The sequence below is a fragment of the Ostrinia furnacalis genome, unplaced genomic scaffold (assembly GCF_004193835.3).
Source record: "Ostrinia furnacalis isolate ACB-3 unplaced genomic scaffold, ASM419383v2 OfSCF4655, whole genome shotgun sequence".
NCBI lineage: Eukaryota > Metazoa > Arthropoda > Insecta > Lepidoptera > Crambidae > Ostrinia > Ostrinia furnacalis.
Window position 1 is genome coordinate 363,515 of NW_021134894.1, and position 25,256 is coordinate 388,770.

At 41.4% G+C, this 25,256-nt stretch overlaps 1 protein-coding gene across 7 annotated transcripts in view; it reads right to left on the reverse strand.

The window, feature by feature from the left end:
- Hrb27C (Heterogeneous nuclear ribonucleoprotein at 27C) overlaps positions 1 to 25,256 on the reverse strand; it is a 50,391-nt gene that overhangs the window by 6,145 nt on the left and 18,990 nt on the right. For 2 of the 7 annotated variants that reach the window (XM_028314244.1, XM_028314243.1), the window contains 3 exons: positions 24,338 to 24,537; positions 8,221 to 8,393; positions 4,196 to 4,259 (listed from right to left, as the gene is read on the reverse strand). In XM_028314244.1, coding sequence (XP_028170045.1) covers positions 4,196 to 4,259; positions 8,221 to 8,393; positions 24,338 to 24,537 — 437 coding nt within the window. Of the gene's footprint in view, positions 1 to 335; positions 4,845 to 8,220; positions 8,394 to 12,687; positions 12,778 to 18,208; positions 18,409 to 24,337; positions 24,538 to 25,256 lie in introns of those variants that run through there. The other 5 variants (XM_028314248.1, XM_028314242.1, XM_028314245.1 and 2 more) reach the window with 5 other exon arrangements.

Consider the following 25,256-nt stretch of genomic DNA (forward strand, 5'->3'; position numbering starts at 1 on the left):
TCTGTGTAGTTTTCTTTATGTGCCAGAATATAAAAACAAAAATTATGATTAATAATAAAAAACAAATAGGGATCATGTTCGTTCTTTTGGGATTAGGGTGTAGAGGCAAATTAAAAATGCCAGTATTATTTTGAATTTTTTGATTTCTTTTAATTATCTACGTTTAATAATGATGACCTTATAGTAGATATTATATATTTATAATATTATAATATATTTATAATTTTATCATATTACTTATCAAAGATAGAAGAAGCTTAATAATAGGAATTACTACGATTTAAACGGATTTAAATTTTTTCATTACAGTAAGTAACACTACGTTTATATCTATGCTAATTTTATTTTACCAAACCTAATATGAATAAGTATTTCTACAAGTGTTTTTAGCACTTTTGTTACATTAATAAGTTTATCGCGTACAAGCGTTCCTTACTTTAGTGCTTCAGTTAAAATTAATCATTAAAACCGTAATTAACTAATTATCATTAATGATCGTAAAAAGAAACAACAAGGAGGTCGCGTACTATCATAATTTTCCTTTTTATATACGAACATAAAGTAACTTACTCTAGCGGAGCACTCTAGTGCCAGCCGCGATACGAGGGTAGTCTTACAGGACGTCGGCCCACACGCTGCCAACACGAGAGCCGCTTCCAATTAATTACATTTTAGGAAATTAATACATGCGTGTATAATATATCCCGTAGCGGGCGTAAAGTAAACTTATATACTGTCGTAAGTAACCATTACTTTAAATATTGTACATCAGTCGATAGTTCACCTAACAATTTTGTATTCTAATCAATCGAGAATTATGTACTTTAATTCACTATAAAAAATATAGTTTAAAAAATAATCAACATCATTTTTTAATTAAAACAGAAATAAATAACAACTTGCCCTAAGTTTTTAATATAATTAATGTTATAATTAATTGTAAAGCCCGTGCAATTTATGATAAATCTGTGTCAATAATTACATTTATATTTAATTCTAATATAAATATGAGGTTTTATATTAATAATACCTGCATTGATTTTAAAAGTAACTTTAGAAAAACTACAGTAACATCGACTGTCGGCGGCCGACACTTTAAATGCAAAATATTTAATTTTATTAAGTCGAGTAGTGGGTGAACTTAAACAAATATTTATTGCTAATCTAACTTTAACACTAGGGGTGTTGGATATAATTAGTCAATTACGATAATAAGTTATTAATGATCCGCGGCCGGCGGTCCGGCGCGGTGTGCGGCTATACCAAAATACATTTTACACAGTTTATATACTACTGAATAAACATACACATATAAAAACCGCGTACACTATAATATAAAGTAATACAAACAAGAGTCGAAAGGTTAACTACACAACAGTACTACAGTAAGCCATGATTAAAATATTATTCATAGACATTATGATTAAGATACAGTATACGCCTTAGTGCTACTAGTGAGGGCACAATGCACGGCGCGGGCCGGCGCGGGCGCGTTTGACAGACCAAGCCTCGGCGACTCTTAGCGTATTTTGTATTTGTCTAACTATTTTAATTAATAAATTCATCCAATATTTTATGCTCTTCCTATATCATAATTAAAAACCCATATATCTCAATTGATTCACAATAATTTGCACTAAGTTTAAGGTTGAGTAAATCTAAAATTTCTAATACATATTATATTTTTATTTAAATAAATTATACTCTTTATGTTAATTAGAAAATTGCCACGAACGGTACATTACAAACTAATTATCAATAGTGTATTATTGTATTGTTCCAATTTTGTGTGGGACGCGAGTCCTTTATCTATCACCTTAGTGCTATCAATATCACTGAAAATAACATAATATAAATCATCTATATATTCCCTTAACTGTTTAAGGCATCTTTTCCTAATATTAAAACAGATGTGAACAATTTTATCGTATTATCGGTGGTTGTATATTACATCTACAGTAAACAATAATTAACCGAAATGATGGGGGGGTTGGGGGTTGATATAGCAAAGGAACACCGTAGGGGCGTTGCTCGAACGAGGCGAGACGCGGGAGTGAGTTAGTGAGCGGGGAATGAACACAGAACTAACCTAACTAACATAGGAACAGTAAACGAAGCGCGCGGCTACACGTAACCTAGTGGGCAGATAGGCACCAACGACATTAGTTTACATTATTTCATTACTGTTATAAGGTACGAGTTCGATTTCCTACTTACTGAATGTGTCTCAGTCGAGTGTATTAAATAGAGCTATAAGAAATGTACCAATATGCGCGTTAACTATGAACATCACAATGTAAAGGCGTTTTAACTATTTTATCGTTAATTTGAGACCCCGCTCCCCTCGACGGGCCCGTCACTTATAAATTTGCTTACCTCACATTATTTCTCGTAGATAAATTATACTTTACTTATGGAGCGATCTTAAATAACCCTATTCTAATCAAATTATGCATTCAATGTAATCAACAATTCATCTATTTATTAAAACATTTATAACAAATCTTATCGACGCGGCGCTGGATTGCCGCACTAAACTTAAAGGAGCGCCGGGGGCGGCGCTATCAGTACCGTAGTCTACGATATACAACGAGGCCTGCAGGCGGCCTGAGATCGTCTCTTAGCAATATCATTAATTTTTAATCAGTCAAACGCCCGGTATATACAGATCGATACTGCAAGGACGAAGATTAATTTAATCTATAATGTTATTTTAAATTAAACTCACTGTGTGCATGATACCACTAACGGCCGCGGCGGCCTTCCGAAGCTCTATACAGTTTTAAAAATATTTGGCGATCACATAAATTAAAACTTTAAGACTATGTGACGAGAGAATTGATTAAAATTATGCTTTACACACAAGTAAGTATATATACAAGGGCCCGGGAGGGGAGCGGAGCGACACCCAACTATATCCTAAATGCTTGAGCTTCATTTACTTAACATACATTATCCTTTGCTCGTTTTAACAATTTGGCAGGTTAATTTAATTCATTAAAAGTATAAATTCCATACTATAAACTTAAAATTGCGATAAAAAACTAAAATGCATATTAGAAAACAAATTAAAATTACGAATATATTTATACAGATTGTTCCCTTCCGAAATAACGGGAAAAAATTATAATATTATAATACGTTCAGTCATACTATGTTTTGTTAAATATTAACACATAATTATTTCATTACATCCCTACCATTTTCCTAAATCCTAGGGTTGTGGTAAATAACCAAAATTCTAATATTAAACATACATACCCATATATATACCAAATATTTATACAAGTTATTCACTTAATTATGTTTATTTAGGTCATTTTCCCTAAGCGGGGCTCATTATGGAGTCTGTCAAACGCGCGACTGCCGTCGCCCTCGCGCCATCATCAATATACCATTAAAAGAAATCATTTTTAAAACTCTCGAAAGAAAAGATATCCAAATAAAATAAACCATTCAAGCCCACATCCAAATAGAATAAAAGCAAAGTTAATATAAAAACGTGTACTCGTGTACACGACTCGACGTCTCAGCGAGGAGCGGTCGCGAAAACGGGCCAAGTGGATAATATCAAGAACCTTCTTTAGTCAAATGTCAAAGTTAAAGGCGTCATTCGTTCGATCAAAAATAAACGCAAGTTCGCGAGTTCTAGACGATAGAAACCTTACAAAAATTATTCGACGAGCTACGTGTTACAAAATATCTAAATAGCCTGATTGTCATCGTTACACTATTACTTTTTATATAATTTTAATTATTAAAATTAACTCCTTAATTACGCGTGTGGGTTTGTGTCAATGCAGTCACCGGTGACTTACGCCTAAATAGGTTTCAAAAATGCGTAAACGCAGTCGTTTCTAAATTAAATTAGGTTGCATTGTGTAAACTCAGTCGCTATCGACAGCGATTGCGTTCGCTCGCGTAAAGTGATCGTGTAAACCGGGTGTGTCGCGCGGATGTCGCTGCGGAGACCGTATATTATGCTCGCGGGATACGAATCAACGGCTGAAGAGATCGTGGATGCGATTTTTATCGGTCATTGAATAGAAATCGGCATTCGTATACGTTCTCGGTCAGCGCTTGGTGCGTGGTGTGTGAGTGAGGGAGCGGCGGACGAGCGGCGGTTACGCGGCCGGCCACTCCTTGCTAAACTCGCCGGCGAAGTGTTTGGGCGCGTGGTGCGGGTGGTGCACACCTGGCGGCTGCGACGCGGGCGCGTGGTACTCGCCGGCGTAGCGCGACCCGCCGTACGAGGAGCCCTAGGCACGCGAAAGCTCATGGAGGATCGAAATGAGGCCAGACAATGCAATTTACACGATTTTTATTTCATCAAGTCAAATAAAGAGCGATATCGCTGTCGAGAGGCCGCATTACATGATGCCCCCATGATTGTTTCGTTAACTTATTTCGAACAGTCAAAAACGACCTGCGGTTACATTTAACAGAATGCTCGATATACTCTGATTGTGGAACACTTAAAGTACAGCTCTTAATATTAATTTTATCGATTAAATTAACTATTAATGAACCTGTAACAATATGAGAAAATCCAAATTTTACTAATTTGTACTTTAAATGCCAATTTACAAGTGTTGAGATGAGACAAGAGCTTGAGTCATCTCGCACGGCTACAGTTAGGCGATATGGATATCGAATGGAACTAAGGTAAGCTTATATCTAGTGCGATGCGATGGCTTTTTGATGGGCGCGCGTGTTATCGTCGCATAATCGAACCGTCCATAGTGAGAAATTGCCAGTGTTTCGCGACATTCCCTCATCCGAACCCGCCCTTATGTCTAATTGTCTTTCTGGAGGAGCCACTCTTGTGGGCCCTGATCGACCAACTGGAAAAGAAGAATTACACGACATAAAGTCCCACTCGCCACAAGTCCGATCTTAGCAGATTTATGTAAGTAGCGCAGCGCGTGAAAATGGACCAAAGCGTGTGAATATCCCCGAGGGCGGATGAAGAGTCAGCCGGGATGGGCGGGAAGGGAGGGGCGGTGATGAGAGACCTTCAGCGAAACTTGATAACAACACTAATCTTCTTGATTTTTCACTATGGATAGTGCGGAGCGACTGTCAACTATCTCGGCGCGGCTTGATTCGTGGAGCGCCGCGTCATATGAACCGCAGCATAGCTCTCAAAATCAAAAAGACATCGCACATCGAATCTCGCCACTGAAAACATGCAGAGAAGTGGACGCGTCGTCGGACACCAAATAACAAGCATATCGGAACACGGCACACGGATGCAGGGAGGCAAACTAACTTCTATCAACTCATGCTGCATTTCAGCCGCATTCGGTATGTACTGTTTGCATTCAATGGAATGTTTTCGCTGAATTTCACTCGATCACCAATGGTCGGTATTATATTCGCACCATTCACTCGTGAATCGCAAACAATCACCAAAGTACAACCAAATCGAACAGAGGAAAGGTGGAGCCACTGAGTTCATTCGGAAATACCATTCGATCGTTCGCTCACGTTGAAAGGGCACTCCATTCATGCGATCGTACATAAACCACGGCAAACAAGGATAGGGATGCAGGGGAAAACAAAATAAAAAGCTGAGCAGAAACGGGATTTAGGGATAGGATGCAAGCCCCGAGGATTGAGCAAATAATACATTATAACAGTAATCAACTTGGCTGTACTTTAAGATGCATAAATGTTTCTATAGCATTACTATGCATTGTAAAAAACAACTATCTCTTGGACTTATCGTGTTTATTAGTTTTTGTTTGTGTTTATTGAAAGTGATAAAATTTAATTATTCTCGAGCATAATCCAAGAAATAGGTTGTTGACTGTTTGCGATCGATGCCAATTGTGTAATGGAAAGCGGTGCAGAATGAAAATGAGCGCTTTCCATGTAACAATGTCCATCACAATGTGATCTTGCTGACCTTACGTCAGTAGCGTCAGCAGGCTCCGTTACTGCCAGTGTTAACTGTTATGTACTCGCACCGCGACCCGCTAACACAGATCGTGTCTCAAATATTCCAAATAGACTAATTAGTTATTTTAACACTGTGTGAAAGTTACATGCGCATTCTTGAAATGGATTTTAGTTGGAGATTCAAACAAGAACGTCAATGTTTTGAAAAATCGTGATTTAATGCAAGCATGTTCAAAAACTGAATTCATATTTTTTTAATTGGAACAAATAATACGAATGATTAATGAAAGATAATTAACACTTCACGTGCCATGATTTACTACGGATTCTAATGAAAAATGAGGTTAATACGGAATGATTAGAAAATTGAAACACGATACTGTGACCCAAATGATATAAAAATATAAAATAATAAAAAAGCATGATAACTCTCAATCCAGACAGTGAACACATCTCCAACGAACGCTGTAGATGTATTCACTGTGCCAGTAAAAACATTCCACTTGCATTACTAAGATGATTGTAAAACTGTAAGGTCTAGCATTAACCTTTACCCACACCATGTTTATTCCAGATAGCTTTGTAAGCGCGTATCGATAAACAAGTCTTTCTTTAATGTTCAATATCGATTTTTATCGATGCGCTCTTTATATCTTAGTCGGTTTAGTCAATGCGCTAATAAGAACTGTAAAGAGCTAACCAGTCAAGCTTACAAGCACATTCACCATTACCTAAAGTGTCCTGATTCTGCCTTGATATAAAAGTATATTTTAGATTATTAGGTAGTTTCAGATACACTTCCAGCAATAACCTTCAAACCACAAATCGATGCATATTATTATCACGATGCTGAACATGTGGAACTATTCATAAATAATGGTTATTGTTTTACAAATAGTTCCAGCACGCGTGTTTCCTTCAATGGCATGTTCATGGTGACGTGTCACTACTACGTCAGAGATAATAAATCCTATTGCGCTACAGAACAAAAGCCGTCTACTTGTCGACAGGACTTTTCTATAGCTAAATACTTCTAGTGAATGAAACTAATGTGGATTACACAAGAACTAAACCGCACGTTTATCATCTCTGATCGTATGTCCCTCTACTTCTCTGCATGTGTGGCGTATTATTTATTAGTTTCTTAAAATTAACATTAAAAATAACGTTTATTTGCTTAATTCATTAGATAAGCAAACGGTAAGAGAAACACGCATCTTCTAATCTTGTTAGGTTCATTATAGATCGAGATGAGTGTTCCTTTGGAATTTAGAGTGTACCGCATCACCAAATGACGTAAGATAAAAAACACATTAGAACTTGAATTGAAATGACAGCATTTAACTTTGAAATAAGTGTTGAATATGGATATTTCCATAACGAGTTTATAGATAGTAGTCTGCACGTTACAGATTTATCTGACGTCATAAGACGGCGTAACTGTAAGTGTGATTCGGAAACAGCCGAGAGTGTAAACAATGTGATAAAATTATTGGAGCGAATTAAAAGTTGATAATATTGTGACTCAAAGAAATTGATGCGTCACTTGCTGCCATTTTGTTTGACACGACCATAGACCAAGGTCCGCATTACAAAACAATGCTCAACTCAATTCAATCTCAGTCAGATTTCTATCCTTTGATTGATCTCAATATTGAAATCCAATCAACCAATAGCTGCAATCTATGCTGAGAACTTAATCTAGTTTTGAACTTCATTCCGAAATACGCACAATGTTATTCAAATAGTAAATAGTCGTCACGTAAGCACAATCATCGTCAAATAGTACGTGACACCCAAAGTAGCCAAAAAGTCACTACACAACCTTATTCCAATTGTAACAAAGACATGTTGCAATATTTTTGGCTACTTTAGGTGCCACGAACTATTTGAAGCTGACTGTCGCAGCAGAGTAAATACAAATGAGTAGGTTATCTTCATAGAAACTCACCGAGCGCGTTTTGAATGTGAGCGCGCCAATATACTTATGCGGCGCGCACTGACAAAATTCTAATCCACGCTAAATTTTGTGTGCGCGAAAGTAGCTAAAAAGTTCACTACACAGTCATCTTTGTTGCAATTTTATTGGAATAAGGATGTGTAGTGACTTTTTGGCTACTTTGGGTGTCACGTACTATTTGACGATGACTGTGCTTGTTTTAGGCTGCACGTCTACAAAGTTCGTTTTACATATTTCGTTCTGCTCCAACAATAAAAGGTGACGATCACATTATCAACCCTCTCAGCGTTCTCCCGTTACATTCAGTACTCGTTGTGTGGCGTGTGCGAGTGTGGCGGGTGTGGCTGGTGGTGTACCTGGTCCTGCTGGTAAGCGGGCGGGTACTGCTGGTACGTGGAGTAGTCGGCGGACGACGACTTGGACAGCGCTGCGGAGGACAGCGCGGCGGACAGCGGAGGCTGCGCAGCGCCGCCGCCCGCGCCGCCGCGGCCATACATCTCGCCGCCTTCGGACAGCGGCACGTACGAACCTGTGGAGGGGATAAGTTAGATACTGGCATGGCTCAACCATATACTAAGGAAACACAAAAATACTTCTAAGTAGCTAGACAGGCTGTCACATCGCGACACGGTGAAATAACAGAATAAAGCTTCAACCACACCAACGCGTGATCACCATCGCTGGGCGTGATCAAAGGCCAATGACAAGTCGCGCGACCCACGACTGTCCTCGCGATCTGTCATTGGGCCTATGATCGCGCCGGCGATGGCGATCTGCACGCGTTGGTGTGGTTGAAGCTTAAGTAGCCAGACAGGCTGTTCAGAAGCTTTTGTCACATCGCGACACGCCTTCTGGTTACGTGAAAAAACATAATATGCGCTCACCAGTTGGCAGCACTGTAAAGTACGTCAGCGCGGTGTAAACTGGTGAGCGCTGATGCCGATGCATTTTTGTATGTACTAGCGTGGCGCCACTGTAGAGTAAGATCCTGTCACTCGTGAGTTACAGGAGTGAGTGGCGCCAACTAGTGAGCTCATTAATTAGGTTTTCTTCGGCACCATAGCAATGAGTGCTAGTTCGTCAAACTTCATGAACCTCACGGTAAAATAAATCTGCTCCTCTCGATTGCTCACATATTGCTTTCGCATTCGGTTAACAAGCAGTAATAATATTAGATCAGAACAGCCTGTCTACTAGCACAAAGAAGTATTTGACAAAACATCGCTTAGCTAACAATACAGCGTTGAGTGTAACATTGGTCGCATGACCTTTTGCACTTCATTGAATAAAGTTTTAAATGTAAAACGTCATGAATTTATTATATTGTTAACTAGACGACGATAACGATCGTGTCTATATCTACTTTTAATTATTTAGCTATTAGAATAATTATTACAGAATCTATCTAAATATATTATTAATAGTTTTACTCATTCGCTTACACTGTCTCATAGCTGGGCAACAACAGATAAAAACTGCTTAAAAAAGTAGTGTTGATTTTTTTATAAATGTGACCGGAGAAAATCTAGATAGTTGCCTAGCAGTGGGACAGGTAATTTATAGTATAGTTGAAACATACGCTAACGTCTCCATTTATTGATATTATCGAAAAGGTACACGACCACCGTGGGGTACTAAACATTCTAAGACAAATATTGTGGTTAGTTTTCTGTTAATGTGTATCTAACGCGTGTTCTAACCTCTAAGCCGCTATACAGGGTGACCCGAGGAGCTGTGTCGAGTGGAAGGCCAGAGACTAGTCACCTCTCTTGATGGTACCCAACGAAACACATCTTATGCCAGCCAATTATTGGGATGCCTAAACACTGATCATCGAATACGTGATAATTATTGATCCCCAAAAATCCGCTGATCGACAAAGGTTTGGCCAAATAGAACGCGTACCTAGCGCACTAGCTTTAGCCGGACGTCACTCTATAGCGCCGAATAATGTTGGTAGAATGTGGACAGTTTCATTCAAATACAGCGCTGGCGCTAGCAGTATGCACTGTATGCAACACTGTCGCGGCGTTCCAGCAGCATGCAACTATCCACATTCTACCAACACAATTCGGCGCTATAGCGCTACGTCACGCTAACGCTTTAGCGCGTTTTAATTGACGAAGCCTTAAGACCTATGGGGTAGTACGTTTTATTACCTAACCAGATAACCTATCCGACGCGTTTTAAACCGTTTCAAATCGTACGCTTTGATTCAGGTACCTCTAAGACTTCCGCAAGGCACAACTTTCGGGCCACCGTGTTAAACACCCGTGTGAATCTAAAGTACCTGATCCCGTGGAGTTGGAGTTTTGAGGCATGTTCCAATTGGTCCAACTGCCGCCGGCGGACGCGCCCGCTGGCGCCGAGCTGTAGTTAGCTGTAACGTGACGGGGCGTTAGTCTCGCGAGTGCAATGCGAAACACCGTACGTGGACTATGGCGGCATGACACAAAGAACCATGGCAAATTCGGTTCTGAGACTATTGTAACGACTATGTAGCTGTAACGTGACGGGGCGTGATGCGAAACACCGTACGGGACTTTTCCCACCTCTTTCCCACCACTGCAACTCCTGTGTAGCCAGGATCTACAGCTTGACCGCCAATAAAAACTCAACTAGTGAAGGTCAAGTTTGTCCCGGGGAAAGTTAAACTGTCATTGGACCCGCAACGAAATTAATCAGAAGAACATAGGAAACGTCGTAACGTAACGAAACACCGAACGTGGACTACTATGGCGGCATGACAAAGAACCATGGCAAATTCGGTTCTGAGACTATTGTAACGTCTATGTAGCCATTTCGTTAACGATTTTGATTGACTATTGTAACGTCTATGTAGCCATTTCGTTAACGATTTTGATTGATGTATTGGTTGATCAAGCCGCATTATTATAAGTTGATTTTCAACCACCTTCCCTAATATTGTCAAGACTTATTTTTTTAATCGAGACTTTAGTAAAACTCATTTTTATTTGGCCATGTTTTTTTGCAGATGGGCGTGTCTACTCCAATTTCAAGAAGTTTTTACAATCTTTCAAATAGAAAGTTAAATACTGCGCCAACNACAACCATATAAGACAAAAAATTGACTTCTAAGTAGCTAAACGGGACTATTCCCACCTCTCGTTCCCACCACTGCAACTCCTGTGTAGCCAGGATCTACAGCTTGACCGCTACAAAAACCCAACCTAAGTAGCTAGACAGGCTGTTCAGAAGCTTTTGTTTTGTCACATCGCGACACGTTATGGGATGATGACTGGGTAATGAAATTCAAATTCTATTTAGTCTGTCAGACAAATAATAAAAATATTAAATACGTATTTTTTCATTTATTTTTTTTTTCAAAATAGAATCATTACAGTATTATATTGAGTTGAAATGTATATGGAGTCGATGTAGTATACTGTTATTATTAAAAAAAAAACGAGTCTTAATATTTTCTAAATAACTGTCTGATGGACAAATAATTGAAATTTTGTCATCTAGCCTATTAGCGCTAGCCAGTTGGCAGCACTATGTGCTTGCTAGGTGTAAACCGGTGAGCACTGATGCGTTTTTGTAAAGTATTAGGGTGGCGCCACTGTAGAATAAGATCTTGTCACTCGCCAGTGGCGCCAACTAGAATTAAGTTTTCTTTCGCATTCGGTTAACAAGCAGTAATAATATACCTTAGATCAGAACAGCCTGTCTACTAGCACAAAGAAGTATTTGACAAAACATCGCTTAGCTAACAATACAGCGTTGAGTGTAACATTGGCCGTATGACCTTTTGCACTTCATTGAATAAGTTTTAAATTTAAAACGTCATGAATTTATTATATTGTTAACTAAACGACGATAACGATCACGTCTATATCTACTTTTAATTATTTAGCTATTAGAATAATTATTACAGAATCTATCTAAATAGATTATTAATAGTTTTACTCATTCGCTTACACTGTCTCATAGCTGGGCAACAATAGATTGAAACTGGTAAAAAATCTAGTGTTACATTTTTTTGGAAAATGAATCTGGAGAAAATCTAGATTGAGTTGGGAGCTTGCCTAGCAGTGGGACAGGTAAGTTAGTTAAAACATACGCTAACGTAATCTCGTATCTCGATTTAATATTATTTTAAAACTAGATATTTATGGCTATTATCGAAAAGGTACACGACCAACCGTGGGGTACTAAACATTCTAAGATCAATATTGTGGTTAGTTTTCTGTTAATGTGTATCTAACGCGTGTTCTAACCTCTAGGCCGCTATACAGGGTGACCCGAGGAGCTGTGTCGAGTGGAAGGCCAGAGACTAGTCACCTCTCTTGATGGTACCCAACGAAACACATCTTATGCCAGCCAATTATTGGGATGCCTAAACACTGATCAACGAATACGTGATAATGATTGATCCCAAAAATGCGCTGATCGATACAGGCTTCGCCAAATAGAACGCGTACCTAGCGCACTAGCGCGTTAGCCGTTCATCACACTATAGCGCCGAATAATGTTGGTAGAATGTGGACAGTTTCATTCAAATACAGCGCTGGCGCTAGCATAATATGCAACACTGTCGCGGCGTTCTAGCATGCAACTATCCACATCCTACCAACACAATTCGGCACAATAGCGCGACGTCACGCTAACGCATTAGCGCGCTCTAATTGACGAAGCCTTAAGACCTATGGGGTAGTACGTTTTTATTACCTAACCAGAAAACCTAACTGACGCGTTTTAAACCGTTTCAAATCGTACGCTTTGATTCAGGTACCTCTAAGACTTCCGCAAGGCACAACTTTCGGGCCACCGTGTTAAACACCCGTGTGAATCTAAAGTACCTGATCCCGTGGAGTTGGAGTTTTGAGGCATGTTCCAATTGGTCCAACTGCCGCCGGCGGACGCGCCCGCTGGCGCCGAGCTGTAGTTAGCTGTAACGTGACGGGGCGTTAGTCTCGCGAGTGCAATGCGAAACAACGTACGTGGACTATGGCGGCATGACACAATGAACCATGGCAAATTCGGTTCTGAGACTATTGTAACGTTTATTAGCTGTAACGTGACGGGGCGTAGGTCTCGCGAGTGCAATGCGAAACACCGTACGGGACTATTCCCACCACTGCAACTCCTGTGTAGCCAGGATCTACAGCTTGACCGCCAATAACCCAACCAGTGAAGGTCAAGTTTGTCCCGGGGGAAAGTTACTGTCATTGGACCCGCAACGAAATTAATCAGAAGAAAATAGGAAACGTAACGTAACGAAACACCGTACGTGGACTACTATGGCGGCATGACACAAAGAATCATAGCAAATTCGGTTCTGAGACTATTTGAACGTCTATGTAGCCATTTCGTTAACGATTTTGATTGACTATTGTAACGTCTATGTAGCCATTTCGTTAACGATTTTGATTGATGTATTGGTTGATCAAGCCGCATTATTATAAGTTGATTTTCTCTAATATTGTCAAGACTTATTTTTTTAATCGAGACTTTAGTAAAACTCATTTTTATTTGGCCATGTTTTTTTCCAGATGGGCGTGTCTACTCCCATTTCAAGAAGTTTTTACAATCTTTCAAATATAACGTTAAATACTGCGCCAACTCAGCACTATTTTAGTTTGAGAAGTTGCCATAGTTCTTTAAATGTTACATCGACAAAACAAAATTATTTTTGGGTAGATACAAGGCCTCTTTGTGCCGGAATAGAAATCACAGGAGAACAACAACATTTTGAACTGATTGTAAAGTGGATAGATCTGGCAGATCATCAAGATATACTTATAACACAGACAAGCCTTATGTAAACCATTGAGGGCTCTGATTTAGTATCAAAGTAGACCATGGGAACCATGGAGCAAAACCCCAGACCCTTTTTTGTATGAAGTTATGTGATTTTCCTCTCTTTGTTTAGTGTATGAATGATAACGACGTCACACATTATGAGCTATCTACGTTTACTATCGCTAGGCTCTATGAGCATCAATTCTTTTATTACAGCAGCCATTAACTAATACTTTATCTAGAATAACTACAGATATCGCACGCATATAACGCAAACATTTAGGTACCGGAACAACTAGAACATGTCTCAAATTCCACAAATATAATAATAATGTAGCAAATCTTGTAGACTCACTTCCCCACGCGGAGAACGAGTATATGCTAATCTGCATTTATATCCCACAAACATCTGAACGTACCATCAGCAAAGTAGCTGAAGGCACTGCCTGGATGTGGAAAGACGCACCCATATTCAGAAACAATGTATTACAGTGTAATTTTCGTCCAATCGCGGGGATATTTTCAAGCGTGCGTTACTTTCATTGTTTGTGAATACGAGTGCTACACATACAAACCAAATTGTAGGTATACACGAATCTTCATTTATGTATAAAAATAACAATCAGCTGATTCAGACCGTGTAAGGATGTCCAAACGTCAGCGGCGGAGCTAAATATTAAATGAAGGCCGATCACGAATGCGCGGGTTCATTGATTTATGTCGAATACTTTCGAAGGAATTTTATTTTCGGTTGAAATGGAACGACGATTTGTAGCTCGGCACCGTTGTAAAACCTGTACATTTGCAAACTTGTTTCTAGCTATTTTATGCTAGTCTAGAGCTGCTAAAAGAATATGAGCCACCCCTCGACAGATATTCTACTAGTTTGATTAAAAATCGTATGACTATGACCTATGTTCGCTTCAAGTCGTTTGCAGTGCCAAAGAAAAACCGAAGATCAAATTTTTCTCCAATCACCATCTATAAACCCGCGTTCGTACTAACACATTTATGACATGCTATTCAAAGTATTCAATTGGCAACACGGTCTCCTAACCGCTGTCTGCAACTGTTCGTCTACATCCTGCAAAGGAACTATAGCCACACCCGTGTCGAGAAGGTAGTAGTAGGAAAACGAATTCCACTCTACAACTTTGTGTTCAAACCCTGTAAAATGCAAAGGTACACGTGTCGAGGGATGGCAAGAGTAACTAATAGCAATCGCTGTGAAACTTTTCGTCCAACTTTTCTGGGAAAAACTACGCGCGTTGAGGTGTTGGTAGGAAATCTATTGGGAACCGCCGTCAAGATCAAAGGTAGGTACTAGGCCTACACGCATGTCGAGGAGTTGGTAAAAAAACTAATTAATCTGCATCTTTTCTTCATCACCATACGAAGGTAGAAAGAACGTAACTAAAGGCACACAGTCAACAACTGTTCGTTCCGTCTTTTCTGGGGCAAAGATACTAGGCCTACACGCATATCGAGGAGTTGGTAAGAAAACTAATTCCACTGCAACTGTGTCATCCTGTAAAAGTACTAGGGCTACACGCGTGTCGAGGGGTGGCAAAAGTATCTAAAGACACAGTCAACAACTGTTCGTTCGTCTTTTCTGCTCTAACTCCACTTTACAACTGTAATCCTGCAAAAGTACTAAGGCTACACGTGTGTCGAAGAGTTGGTAAGAAAACTAACTCCACTTTCCAACTATCATCCTGCAAAAGTACTAGGGCTACACGCGTATCGAAGAGTTGTTAAGAAAACTAACTCCGCTTTACAACTGTAATCCTGCAAAAGTACTACTACTACACATTTCGAAGAGTTGGTAAGAAAACCAACTCCACTTTACAACTGTCATCCTGCAAAAGTACTACTACTACACATTTCGAAGAGTTGGTAAGAAAACTAACTCCACTTTCCAACTGTCATCCTGCAAAAGTACTAGGGCTACACGCGTGTCGAAGAGTTGGTAAGAAAACTAACTGCACTTTTCAACTGTCATCCTGCAAAAGTACTACTACTACACATTTCGAAGAGTTGGTAAGAAAACTAACTCCACTCTCCAACTGTAATCCTGCAAAAGTACTAGGGCTACACGCGTATCGAGGAGTTGGTAAGAAAACTAACTCCACTTTCCAACTGTAATCCTGCAAAAGTACTAGGGCTACACGCGTATCGAGGAGTTGGTAAGAAAACTAACTCCACTCTCCAACTGTCATCCTGCAAAAGTACTAGTACTTTCCTTCCTTTTTAATAGTAGCCCTAGGGCTACACGCGTGTCGAGGGGCGGCAAAAGTAACTAAAGGCACACAGTCAACAACTGATCGTTCGTCTTTTCTGGGGCAAAGATACTAGGCCTGCACGCATTTCGAGGAGTTGGTAAAAAAAATAACTCCACTTTACAACTATCATCCTGCAAAAGTACTAGGGCTACACGCGTGTCGAGGGGTGGCAAAAGTAACTAAAGACACACACGCCCGAATTCACAAACGATGCTTGCTTAAGTAAATCAGAAAATCGAACGCAAAGCGTTGAATAGAGTTCTGTGAATGGTTCATGTGTCACCCTATGCGTTCACGCGTACTAAGAGACCTCATAGTAATGTTTGTGAATACGGGCGACCGTCGACAGTTCGTCTTTTCTGGGGCAAAGATACTAGGCCTGCACGCATTTCGAGCTGTTGTTACGAAAGAAAACTAACTCCACTCTGCTACTGTAATCCTGCAAAAGTACTAGGGCTACACGCGTATTGAGGAGTTGTTAAGAAAACTAACTGCACTTTACAACTGTCATCCTGCAAAAGTACTAGGGCTACACGCGTATCGAACAGTTGGTAAGAAAACTAACTCCACTTTACACTGTAATCCTGCAAAAGTACTAGGGCTACACGCGTATCGAGGAGTTGGTAAAAAAACTAACTCCACTTTACAACTGTAATCCTGCAAAAGTACTACTACTACACATTTCGAAGAGTTGGTAAGAAAACTAACTCCGCTTTACAACTGTCATCCTGCAAAAGTACTAGGGCTACACGCGTGTCGAGGGGTGGCAAAAGTAACTAAAGGCGCACAGTCAACAACTATTCGTTGGTCTTTTCTGTGGCAAAGATACTAGGCCTACACGCGCGTCGAGGAGTTGTTAATAAAGAAAACTAACTTCACTCTCCAACTGTCATCCTGCAAAAGTAGTATGGCTACACGCGTGTCGAAGAGTTGGTAAGAAAACTAACTCCACTGTAACTGTCATCCTGCATAAGTACTAGGGCTACACGCGTATCGAAGAGTTGGTAAGAAAACTAACTACGCTTAACTGTCATCCTGCAAAAGTACTACTACTACACATTTCGAAGAGTTGGTAAGAAAACTAACTCCACTCTGCAACTGTGTCATCCTGCAAAAGAACTAGGGCTACACGCGTGTCGAGCGGTGGCAAAAGTAACTAAAGGCACACAGTCAACAACTGTTCGTTCGTCTTTTCTGGGGCAAAGATACTAGGCCTGCACGCATTTTGAAGAGTTGGTAAGAAAACTAATTCCATTCTGCAACTGTGTCATCCTGCAAAAGTACTAGGGCTACACGCAAGTCGAGGTTTGGCAAAACTAACTAGACACAGTCAACAACTGTTCGTCTTTTCTAGGGAAAAGATACTAAAGCCTGGTCCGTGAGCACGTAGAATTTTGTCCAATGACCCCAAGCTACCCATACTTATCGCTCGCGCGTAATGAGGATCATTTCGATTTTTAGCTGTGAATGCAGATTTATAGGGCTAAGAAATCCTTAATACACAGTGCAAAAATTTTTGTTCTACGACAAAAATTGACGAAGTTATGGCCAAATTACTAAAAAAGTTCACTGACCGCCCGGCGCGGGGACGATGACGTCATTATATCCGATCCGAACGCTGCCGGCGTACTGCGTGGATAGAAAATATTCTTTTCTAGCCAAATTATCAGTTTTAGAGAAAAACTTGTAATGACATTTATTCATCAGAATAAAGTAAGCTATCGATAGGTAATTTTTAAAAATGGAAATTGTGAAAAATAACGCAAAAAATCCATACGCTCATACGATTCAATGGCACGCAGAGACGCNATAGGTTACTTTATTTTGAAGAATAAATGTTATTAAAAGTTTTTTTCTAAAACTGATAGTTTAGCCGGAAAAAAATATTTTCCATCCCAATAGTACGCCGGCTGCGCTCGATTCGGATATAGTGACGTCACGCGGCCTTGCGTACGTTGACTTTTAGCGGCAAAAACGGCCTATGTTTATTACTTAATATCTTCGTAAGTAATGGTCCGATTTGGATAATTCAAAAAGATATATCTTTCTTATGTCTTAAAGATTAACGTAGATAATAGTTTTATTGAATTTTCTACAACAGTACTGATCCTCATTATATTGCTTTCGCGACTGTGCGACGGGCGCCCGCAGTGAGTGTGCGAAAATTCTACGTGCTCACGGACCAGGCTTTAGGCCTGCACGAATGTCGAAGAGTTGGTAAGAAAACTAACTGCACTTTACAACTGTCATCCTGCAAAAGTACTAGGGCTACACGTTAATCAAAGAGTCTACATACCGTAGCTGCCGTATCCCTGGGCCGGCGGCTGCGTGTGCTGCGTATAGTTGTTGGTGGCGGGCCAGGCGGGCGCGTGTGGCGGTGCCTGGGGCGCCGGGGGCGCGCCCCAGCCTTGATAGTTGCCGGGGCCCGCGCCCGCGCCCGCTGCGCCGTAGCCCGCGTACGACGTCTGCCCTGGAGACGTGCCCCAGCCTTGGTAGCTGCGGGATAATGGACGTTGAGTATATCATGTTTGAGACTAAGGCCGGTTTTTTTTAAGGGACGCGCGCTGGTAGCTTGAAGAGCTTTTCCAACTTCACCGGGCAGAGTGGCGAGTACAGAACGGTACGTTCGCGATCGGGCCGCATCGAGCGCATAAGGCGCCCGATCAGTGGCGAACCCAACTAGAGGGTTGCCCACCGCGGTGATGGACCAAAGTCCAGCCTACGGCGGGCTCACTCTAGTGGGCCCGATCGAGGGGGACTACGGACGCGGCCTGAGGGCGCCACGGTAGGCTCGGACCTCGGCTCAGGCCGTGTCCGGGGGACGGATTGGACTAAGGCCGGCAATACACGGACCGCTTGAAGCAGCTGTCGACCGCCCGAATCAGTTGCAACTGCTCGAGCGGTTCGTGTATGTGCGTCCATAGAACTGTGCAGTTCACTGACACTGTGCAATCGACAGCTTGAAGATGTCGACCCTGAGTGCTTCAAGCGGTCCGTATATTGCCGGCCTAAAGTAGCGTGACCGGGAGACGTGTCCGTATAGAACCAACCTCAAATAGTGATAGGCACTATTTGAGGGACAACTTCAATGTGTACGAAAGGCACAATCTTTTGGATTTGGAATCCCTGTAGTGTGTAGACAGACGAGTGAAGGGATAAGTATCCGCCCAGGGTTCTGACTGGTGACAGACTTTATGATCAAACATAGGCCTATTACTGTGTTGTTTGCCGCAATACTTTCTGATAAGAAGCAAGTCCTTCGCTGTGTGCAAGCAGGTCGATATGATAGAAATTCTCGTATTCTGAATGTATGTATGTGTGTTGCAAATAGGTCAACTCAAATGTCCATGTGAACAAGAGATCTTATGTATTTGCCCTTTTCTGTCCCACAAACTAGGGATGTTGCGAATATTCGCATCCTCATATGCGGAACATTCGCATTGATTTTGACATTCGCATCCGCATCCGCATAAATCGACGAGGATCTGATGCGGATGCGGATTTGTAGCTGGTCGCGANGCACTAAATTCCCTACTACGTGTAAGGATGTCCAAACGTCAGCGGCGGAGCTAAATATTAAATGAAGGCCGATCACGAATGCGCGGGTTCATTGATTTATGTCGAATACTTTCGTATGAATTTTATTTTCGGTTGAAATGGAACGACGATTTGTAGCTCAGCGCACCTCGAGTTGTAAAACCTGTACATTTGCAAACTTGTTTCTAGCTATTTTATGCTAGTCTGAAGCTGCTAAAAGAATATGAGCCACCCCTCGACAAATATTCTACTAGTTTGATTAAAAATCGTATGAATATGACCTATGATCGCTTCAAGTCGTTGGCGGCAGTGAATTTCAGAGGCAAAGAAAAACCGAAGATCTAATTTTTCTCCAATCACCGCCTGTAAAACAGCGTTCGTACTAACACATTTATGGCATGCTATTCAATTGGCAACACGATTTCCTAACCGCTGTCTGCAATTGTTCGTACACATACTGCAAAGGTACTATAGCCACACCCGTGTCGAGAAGGTAGTAGTAGGAAAACGAATTCCACTCTGCAACTTTGTGTTCAAACCCTGTAAAGTGCAAAGGTACGCGTGTCGAGGGGCAGTGGCGGGGCAAGACCTAAATTTGATGTGGGCAAGACAGATTTCGCGAGGCCTTTTTCTGTGGCGACCTGAAGACGGATTTTATATAAAAAAAAAAAACGGGTCAACGGTCTATTCATTGACTAGTTTCTGATTTCTTGATTCAGTGATTATTTTTAAAGGAATATTGCGCCAAAGAATAATGTTCGTCACTTAAAACCGTGTTGTTGCTTAATTTTGTGTCTGATTATGGCTGAATTTGTTTGGAAAAAAATATACTTTTTTAACTACACTCGCGAGCAAAACTATGGAATCACTTACATGAAGTTGTTTCCACGCGAACTTGTGTACTAACGAATTTGTTAGTAACAAAAAAAGTAGCACCATTTTTAAGATTAAACTTTTATCTTTAAATTGATACCAAATTCATTTAAATCACACCAGTATTTAAAAAGATATCGCGGCTGATGTGAAGAAGTAACGAAAAAGACATGTATGAACTGTTTGATACGTCGCGAGTTGGGGCCTATTTACCCCCTATAAAAGCACGCGTTTTCGGATTTTTGCTTTCACACGTTGATTCATACACATCTCCGCTTCTTTTGACACTTTACCTGGGATTCTACACCTTCAGAAGCAGCACAAATCGTTGCACTATTGCAAGAAGGGCTCAGTCAGCGGGCTGTCGCACGTCAGCGCCACATAAGCCAGTCCTGGGTTTCGAAAGTTTTAAGACGCTTTCGGGAGACTGGTGGCTTTATCCCGAGACCAAGTTCTGAACAGCGCAGGCGCACATCGCAGAGGGAAGACCGTTTTTTCATGTCAACCTCTCTATGAAATCGTCATTTGACTGGAATCGATGTCCATCAAGAGCTCAGAAATGTTCGTAAGATAGCTGTTAGCAAGTGGACAGTTCGTCTAAGATATAAGCAATAGAATTTGACTCCAAAAAGGCCTGCCACAGGCTCAAAACTGACGACTGGCTTATGTGGCGCTGACGTGCGACAGCCCGCTGACTGAGCCCTTCTTGCAATAGTGCAACGATTTGTGCTGCTTCTGAAGGTGTAGAATCCCAGGTAAAGTGTCAAAAGAAGCGGAGATGTGTATGAATCAACGTGTGAAAGCAAAAATCCGAAAACGCGTGCTTTTATAGGGGGTAAATAGGCCGCAACTCGCAACGTATCAAACAGTTCATACATGTCTTTTTCGTTACTTCTTCACATCAGCCGCGATATCTTTTTAAATACTGGTGTGATGTAAATAAATTTGGTATCAATTTAAAGATAAAAGTTTAATCTTTAAAATGGTGCTACGTTTTTTGGTCCTCACAAATTCGTTAGTACACAAATTCGCGTGGAAACAACTTCATGTAAGTGATTCCATACTTTTGCTCGCGAGTGTACATTGTTTAGCTATCAAGAATTTTTATTTAATAGTCAATGTTTGCATTTATTGTCGTATTGTGATATTGTCATCTCCACCTTGTATACATTTTTTCAAAATTTTTGATGCGCGAGGCCCCTTGTTCCGCGAGGCCGTAGGCGGTGGCCCACGTCGCCTACGCCTTACGCCGCCTCTGTCGAGGGGTGGCAAGAGTAACTAATCGCAACCGCTGTATGAAACTTTTCGTCCACCTTTTCTGGGAAAAAAATACTGAGCTTTCACGCGCGTCGAGGAGTTTGTAAGAAAACTGATGGGAACCGCCGTCTAAAACGTTTCGATCACCTTTGCAAAAGCAAAGGTAAGAATAAGAATGTATTTGCTTCAAACATGGTACTAGGCCTACACGCGTGTCGAGTAGTTAGTAAACAAATTCCACTCTGCAACTGTGTCATTCTGCAAAAGTACTAGGGAGTACACGCGTGTCGAGGGGTGGCAAAAGTAACTAAAGGCAAACAGGCAATAACTGTTCGTTCGTCTTTACATTGGCAAAAGTACTAGACCTACACGCACACGTATTGGAAGAGTTGGTAAGAAAACTAACTCTACTCTGCAACTGTCATCCTGCAAGAGTACTAGGGCTACACGCGTGTCGAAGAGTTGGTAAGAAAACTAACTCCACTGCAACTGTCATCCTGCAAAAGTACTAGGGCTACACGCGAGTCGAGGTTTGGCAAAACTAACTAAAGACACAGTCAAGTTCGTTCGTCATTTCTGGGGCAAAGATACTAGGCCTGCACGCATATCGAAGAGTTGGTAAGAAAACTAACTCCACTGCAACTGTGTCATCGTGCAAAAGTACTAGGGCTACACGCGTGTCGAAAGACACACAGTCAACAACTTTTCGTTCGTCTTTTCTAGGGCAGATACTAGGCCTGCACGCATTTCGAGGAGTTGGTAAAAAAACTAACTCCACTTTACAACTATCATCCTGCAAAAGTACTAGGGCTACACGCGTGTCGAGGGGTGGCTTAAGTAACTAAAGTCAACAACTGTTCGTTCGTCTTTTCTGGTGCAAAGGTACCAGGCCTGCACGCATTTCGAGGAGTTATTAAGAAAGAAAACTAACTCTACTCTGCAACTGTCATCTTGCAAAAGTACTAGGGCTACACGCGTGTCGAGGGGTGGCAAAAGTAACTAAAGACACACACGCCTGAATTCACAAACGATGCTTGCTTAATAGTCCAGTCAAATTAGACATGAACCCTGCAATAATTCGCATACAGCTGAAAATTGGTACGAATGTTCAGAGCACCATTATGAATTAACTGTGAAAAGTCCCCATCGATCCGACGTGTGCTAAAAAAAAAATTCAAGGTCAAAGTTAAAAAATACGGGTTTTTGAGATTTTCAGCCAAACGGTAAGTTTTATCACAAAACTATGTATGACAATGTTTAAGACCATACAATTATCTATCAAAATTGTCTATACACTTTCTCCTAAGAGTCAGCGTTTCTGAGATTCGATGATCCGAAGAGTCAAAAAAGTGTTTTCTTCATAACGGTCTTACACATAAATCCAATGTGATATCGCCTCGTGCCACGATTCAGCATTGTATCATGACGTTGTCGACGTCGAATATAAAATAATCAACCTCAATGTCGTCTGTCATCTTTAATTGTCGAAAAATGGGTGCAACTTTAACGAAGGACTGCACCGTGAGTTTCTAAGATACGAAGTTTTCGTGTCTATTATGTTTAAGAGCTCTTATATGCACACGTCACTACTCTACTTGTAACTCTATGGTCATTCTTTTAGCCCGACCAAGTTAGACAGTCCAGGTTATAATAATTCACATAGAGCTGAAAATTTGTGTGAATGTTAAGAACACCATCCTAAATGAAATGTCAAAAGTCCCCGACGATCCGTCATTTAAAAAAAAAGTTTTCGAAGTCCCAAGTTTTTTGCATTTTTTGGCCAAGTAGTAAATTTATCATAAAAATAGATAAGAAATAATAGTAGATAATAAAATTATCTATTAAAATTGTCTTTACCCCTTTTTCCCAAGAGTCACCGATTATGAGGTAGAACGATTCACCCGTTCACGCGCACTAAGAGACCTCATAGTAATGTTTGTGAATACGGGCGACCGTCAACTTTCGTCTTTTCTGGGGCAAAGATACTAGGCCTGCACGCATTTCGAAGAGTTGGTAAGAAAACTAACTCCACTTTACAACTGTCATCCTGCAAAAGTACTAGGGCTACACGCGTATCGAAGAGTTGGTAAGAAAACTAACTCCGCTTAACTGTCATCCTGCAAAAGTACTACTACTACACATTTCGAAGAGTTGGTAAGAAAACTAACTCCACTTTCCAACTGTCATCCTGCAAAAGTACTAGGGCTACACGCGCATCGAGGGGTGGCAAAAGTAACTAAAGTCAACAACTGTTCGTTCGTCTTTTCTGCGGCAAAGATACTAGGCCTGCACGCATTTCGAGCTGTTGTTACGAAAGAAAACTAACTCCACTCTGCAACTGTCATCCTGCAAAAGTACTAGGGCTACACGCGTGTCGAGGGGTGGCAAAAGTAACTAAAGGCAAACAGGCAATAACTGTTCGTTCGTCTTTTCTGGGGCAGATACTAGGCCTGCACGCATTTCGAGGAGTTGGTAAGAAAACTAACTCCGCTTTACAACTGTCATCCTGCAAAAGTACTACTACTACACATTTCGAAGAGTTGGTAAGAAAACTAACTCCAATTTAAAACTGTCATCGACGCGTGTCGACGGGTGGCATAAGTAACTAAAGTCAACAACTGTTCGTTCGTCTTTTCTGGGGCAAAGGTACCAGGCCTGCACGCATTTCAAGGAGTTATTAAGAAAGAAAACTAACTCCACTTTCCAACTGTAATCCTGCAAAAGTACTAGGACTACACGTTTATCAAAGAGTACATACCGTAGCTGCCGTATCCCTGGGCCGGCGGCTGCGTGTGCTGCGTGTAGTTGTTGGTGGCGGGCCAGGCGGGCGCGTGAGGCGGGGCCTGGGGCGCCGGGGGCGCGCCCCAGCCTTGGTAGTTGCCGGGGCCCGCGCCCGCGCCCGCTGCGCCGTAACCCGCGTACGACGTCTGCCCTGGAGACGTGCCCCAGCCTTGGTAGCTGCGGGATAATGGACGTTGAGTTAACCATGTTTGAGACTAAAGTGCTATGAGGGGTATGCTCGGTGTTTCTTTACGAGATCGAATCAGAAATGAGGAGAGCCTTGGTAGCTGTAGGATAATGGACGTTGAGTATATCATGTCCTTGGTAGCTGTAGGATAATGGACGTTGAGTATATCATGTTTGAGACTAAAGTGCTATGAGAGCTATGCTCGGTGTTTCTTTACGAGATCAAATCAGAAATGAGGAGAGCCTTGGTAGCTGTAGGATAATGGACGTTGAGTATATCATGTCCTTGGTAGCTGTAGGATAATGGACGTTGAGTTAACCATGTTTGAGACTAAAGTGCTATGGAGAGGGCTATGCTCAGTGTTTCTTTACGAGATCGAATCAGAAATGAGATCCGTAAACAAACTAAAGTCGCTGACATAGCCCGACGGATTATCAAGCTAAAGTGGCAATGGGCACGGCACATAGTACGCGGAACTGACGCCCGATGGGGCAGCAAGGTTCCGGAGTGGAAGCCGCGTATCAGAAAACGCAGCGTAGGACGTCCACAAGGTGGACCGACGACATCATAAAGGTAGCAGGAAGGAGCTGGACGCAGGCCGCTACCAATCGGGCAGCGTGGCATGGCAAGCATTGGGGAAGGCCTATGTTCAGCAGTGGACGTCCTATGGCTATCATGATGATGATGATATACTACGACTAAAATTACG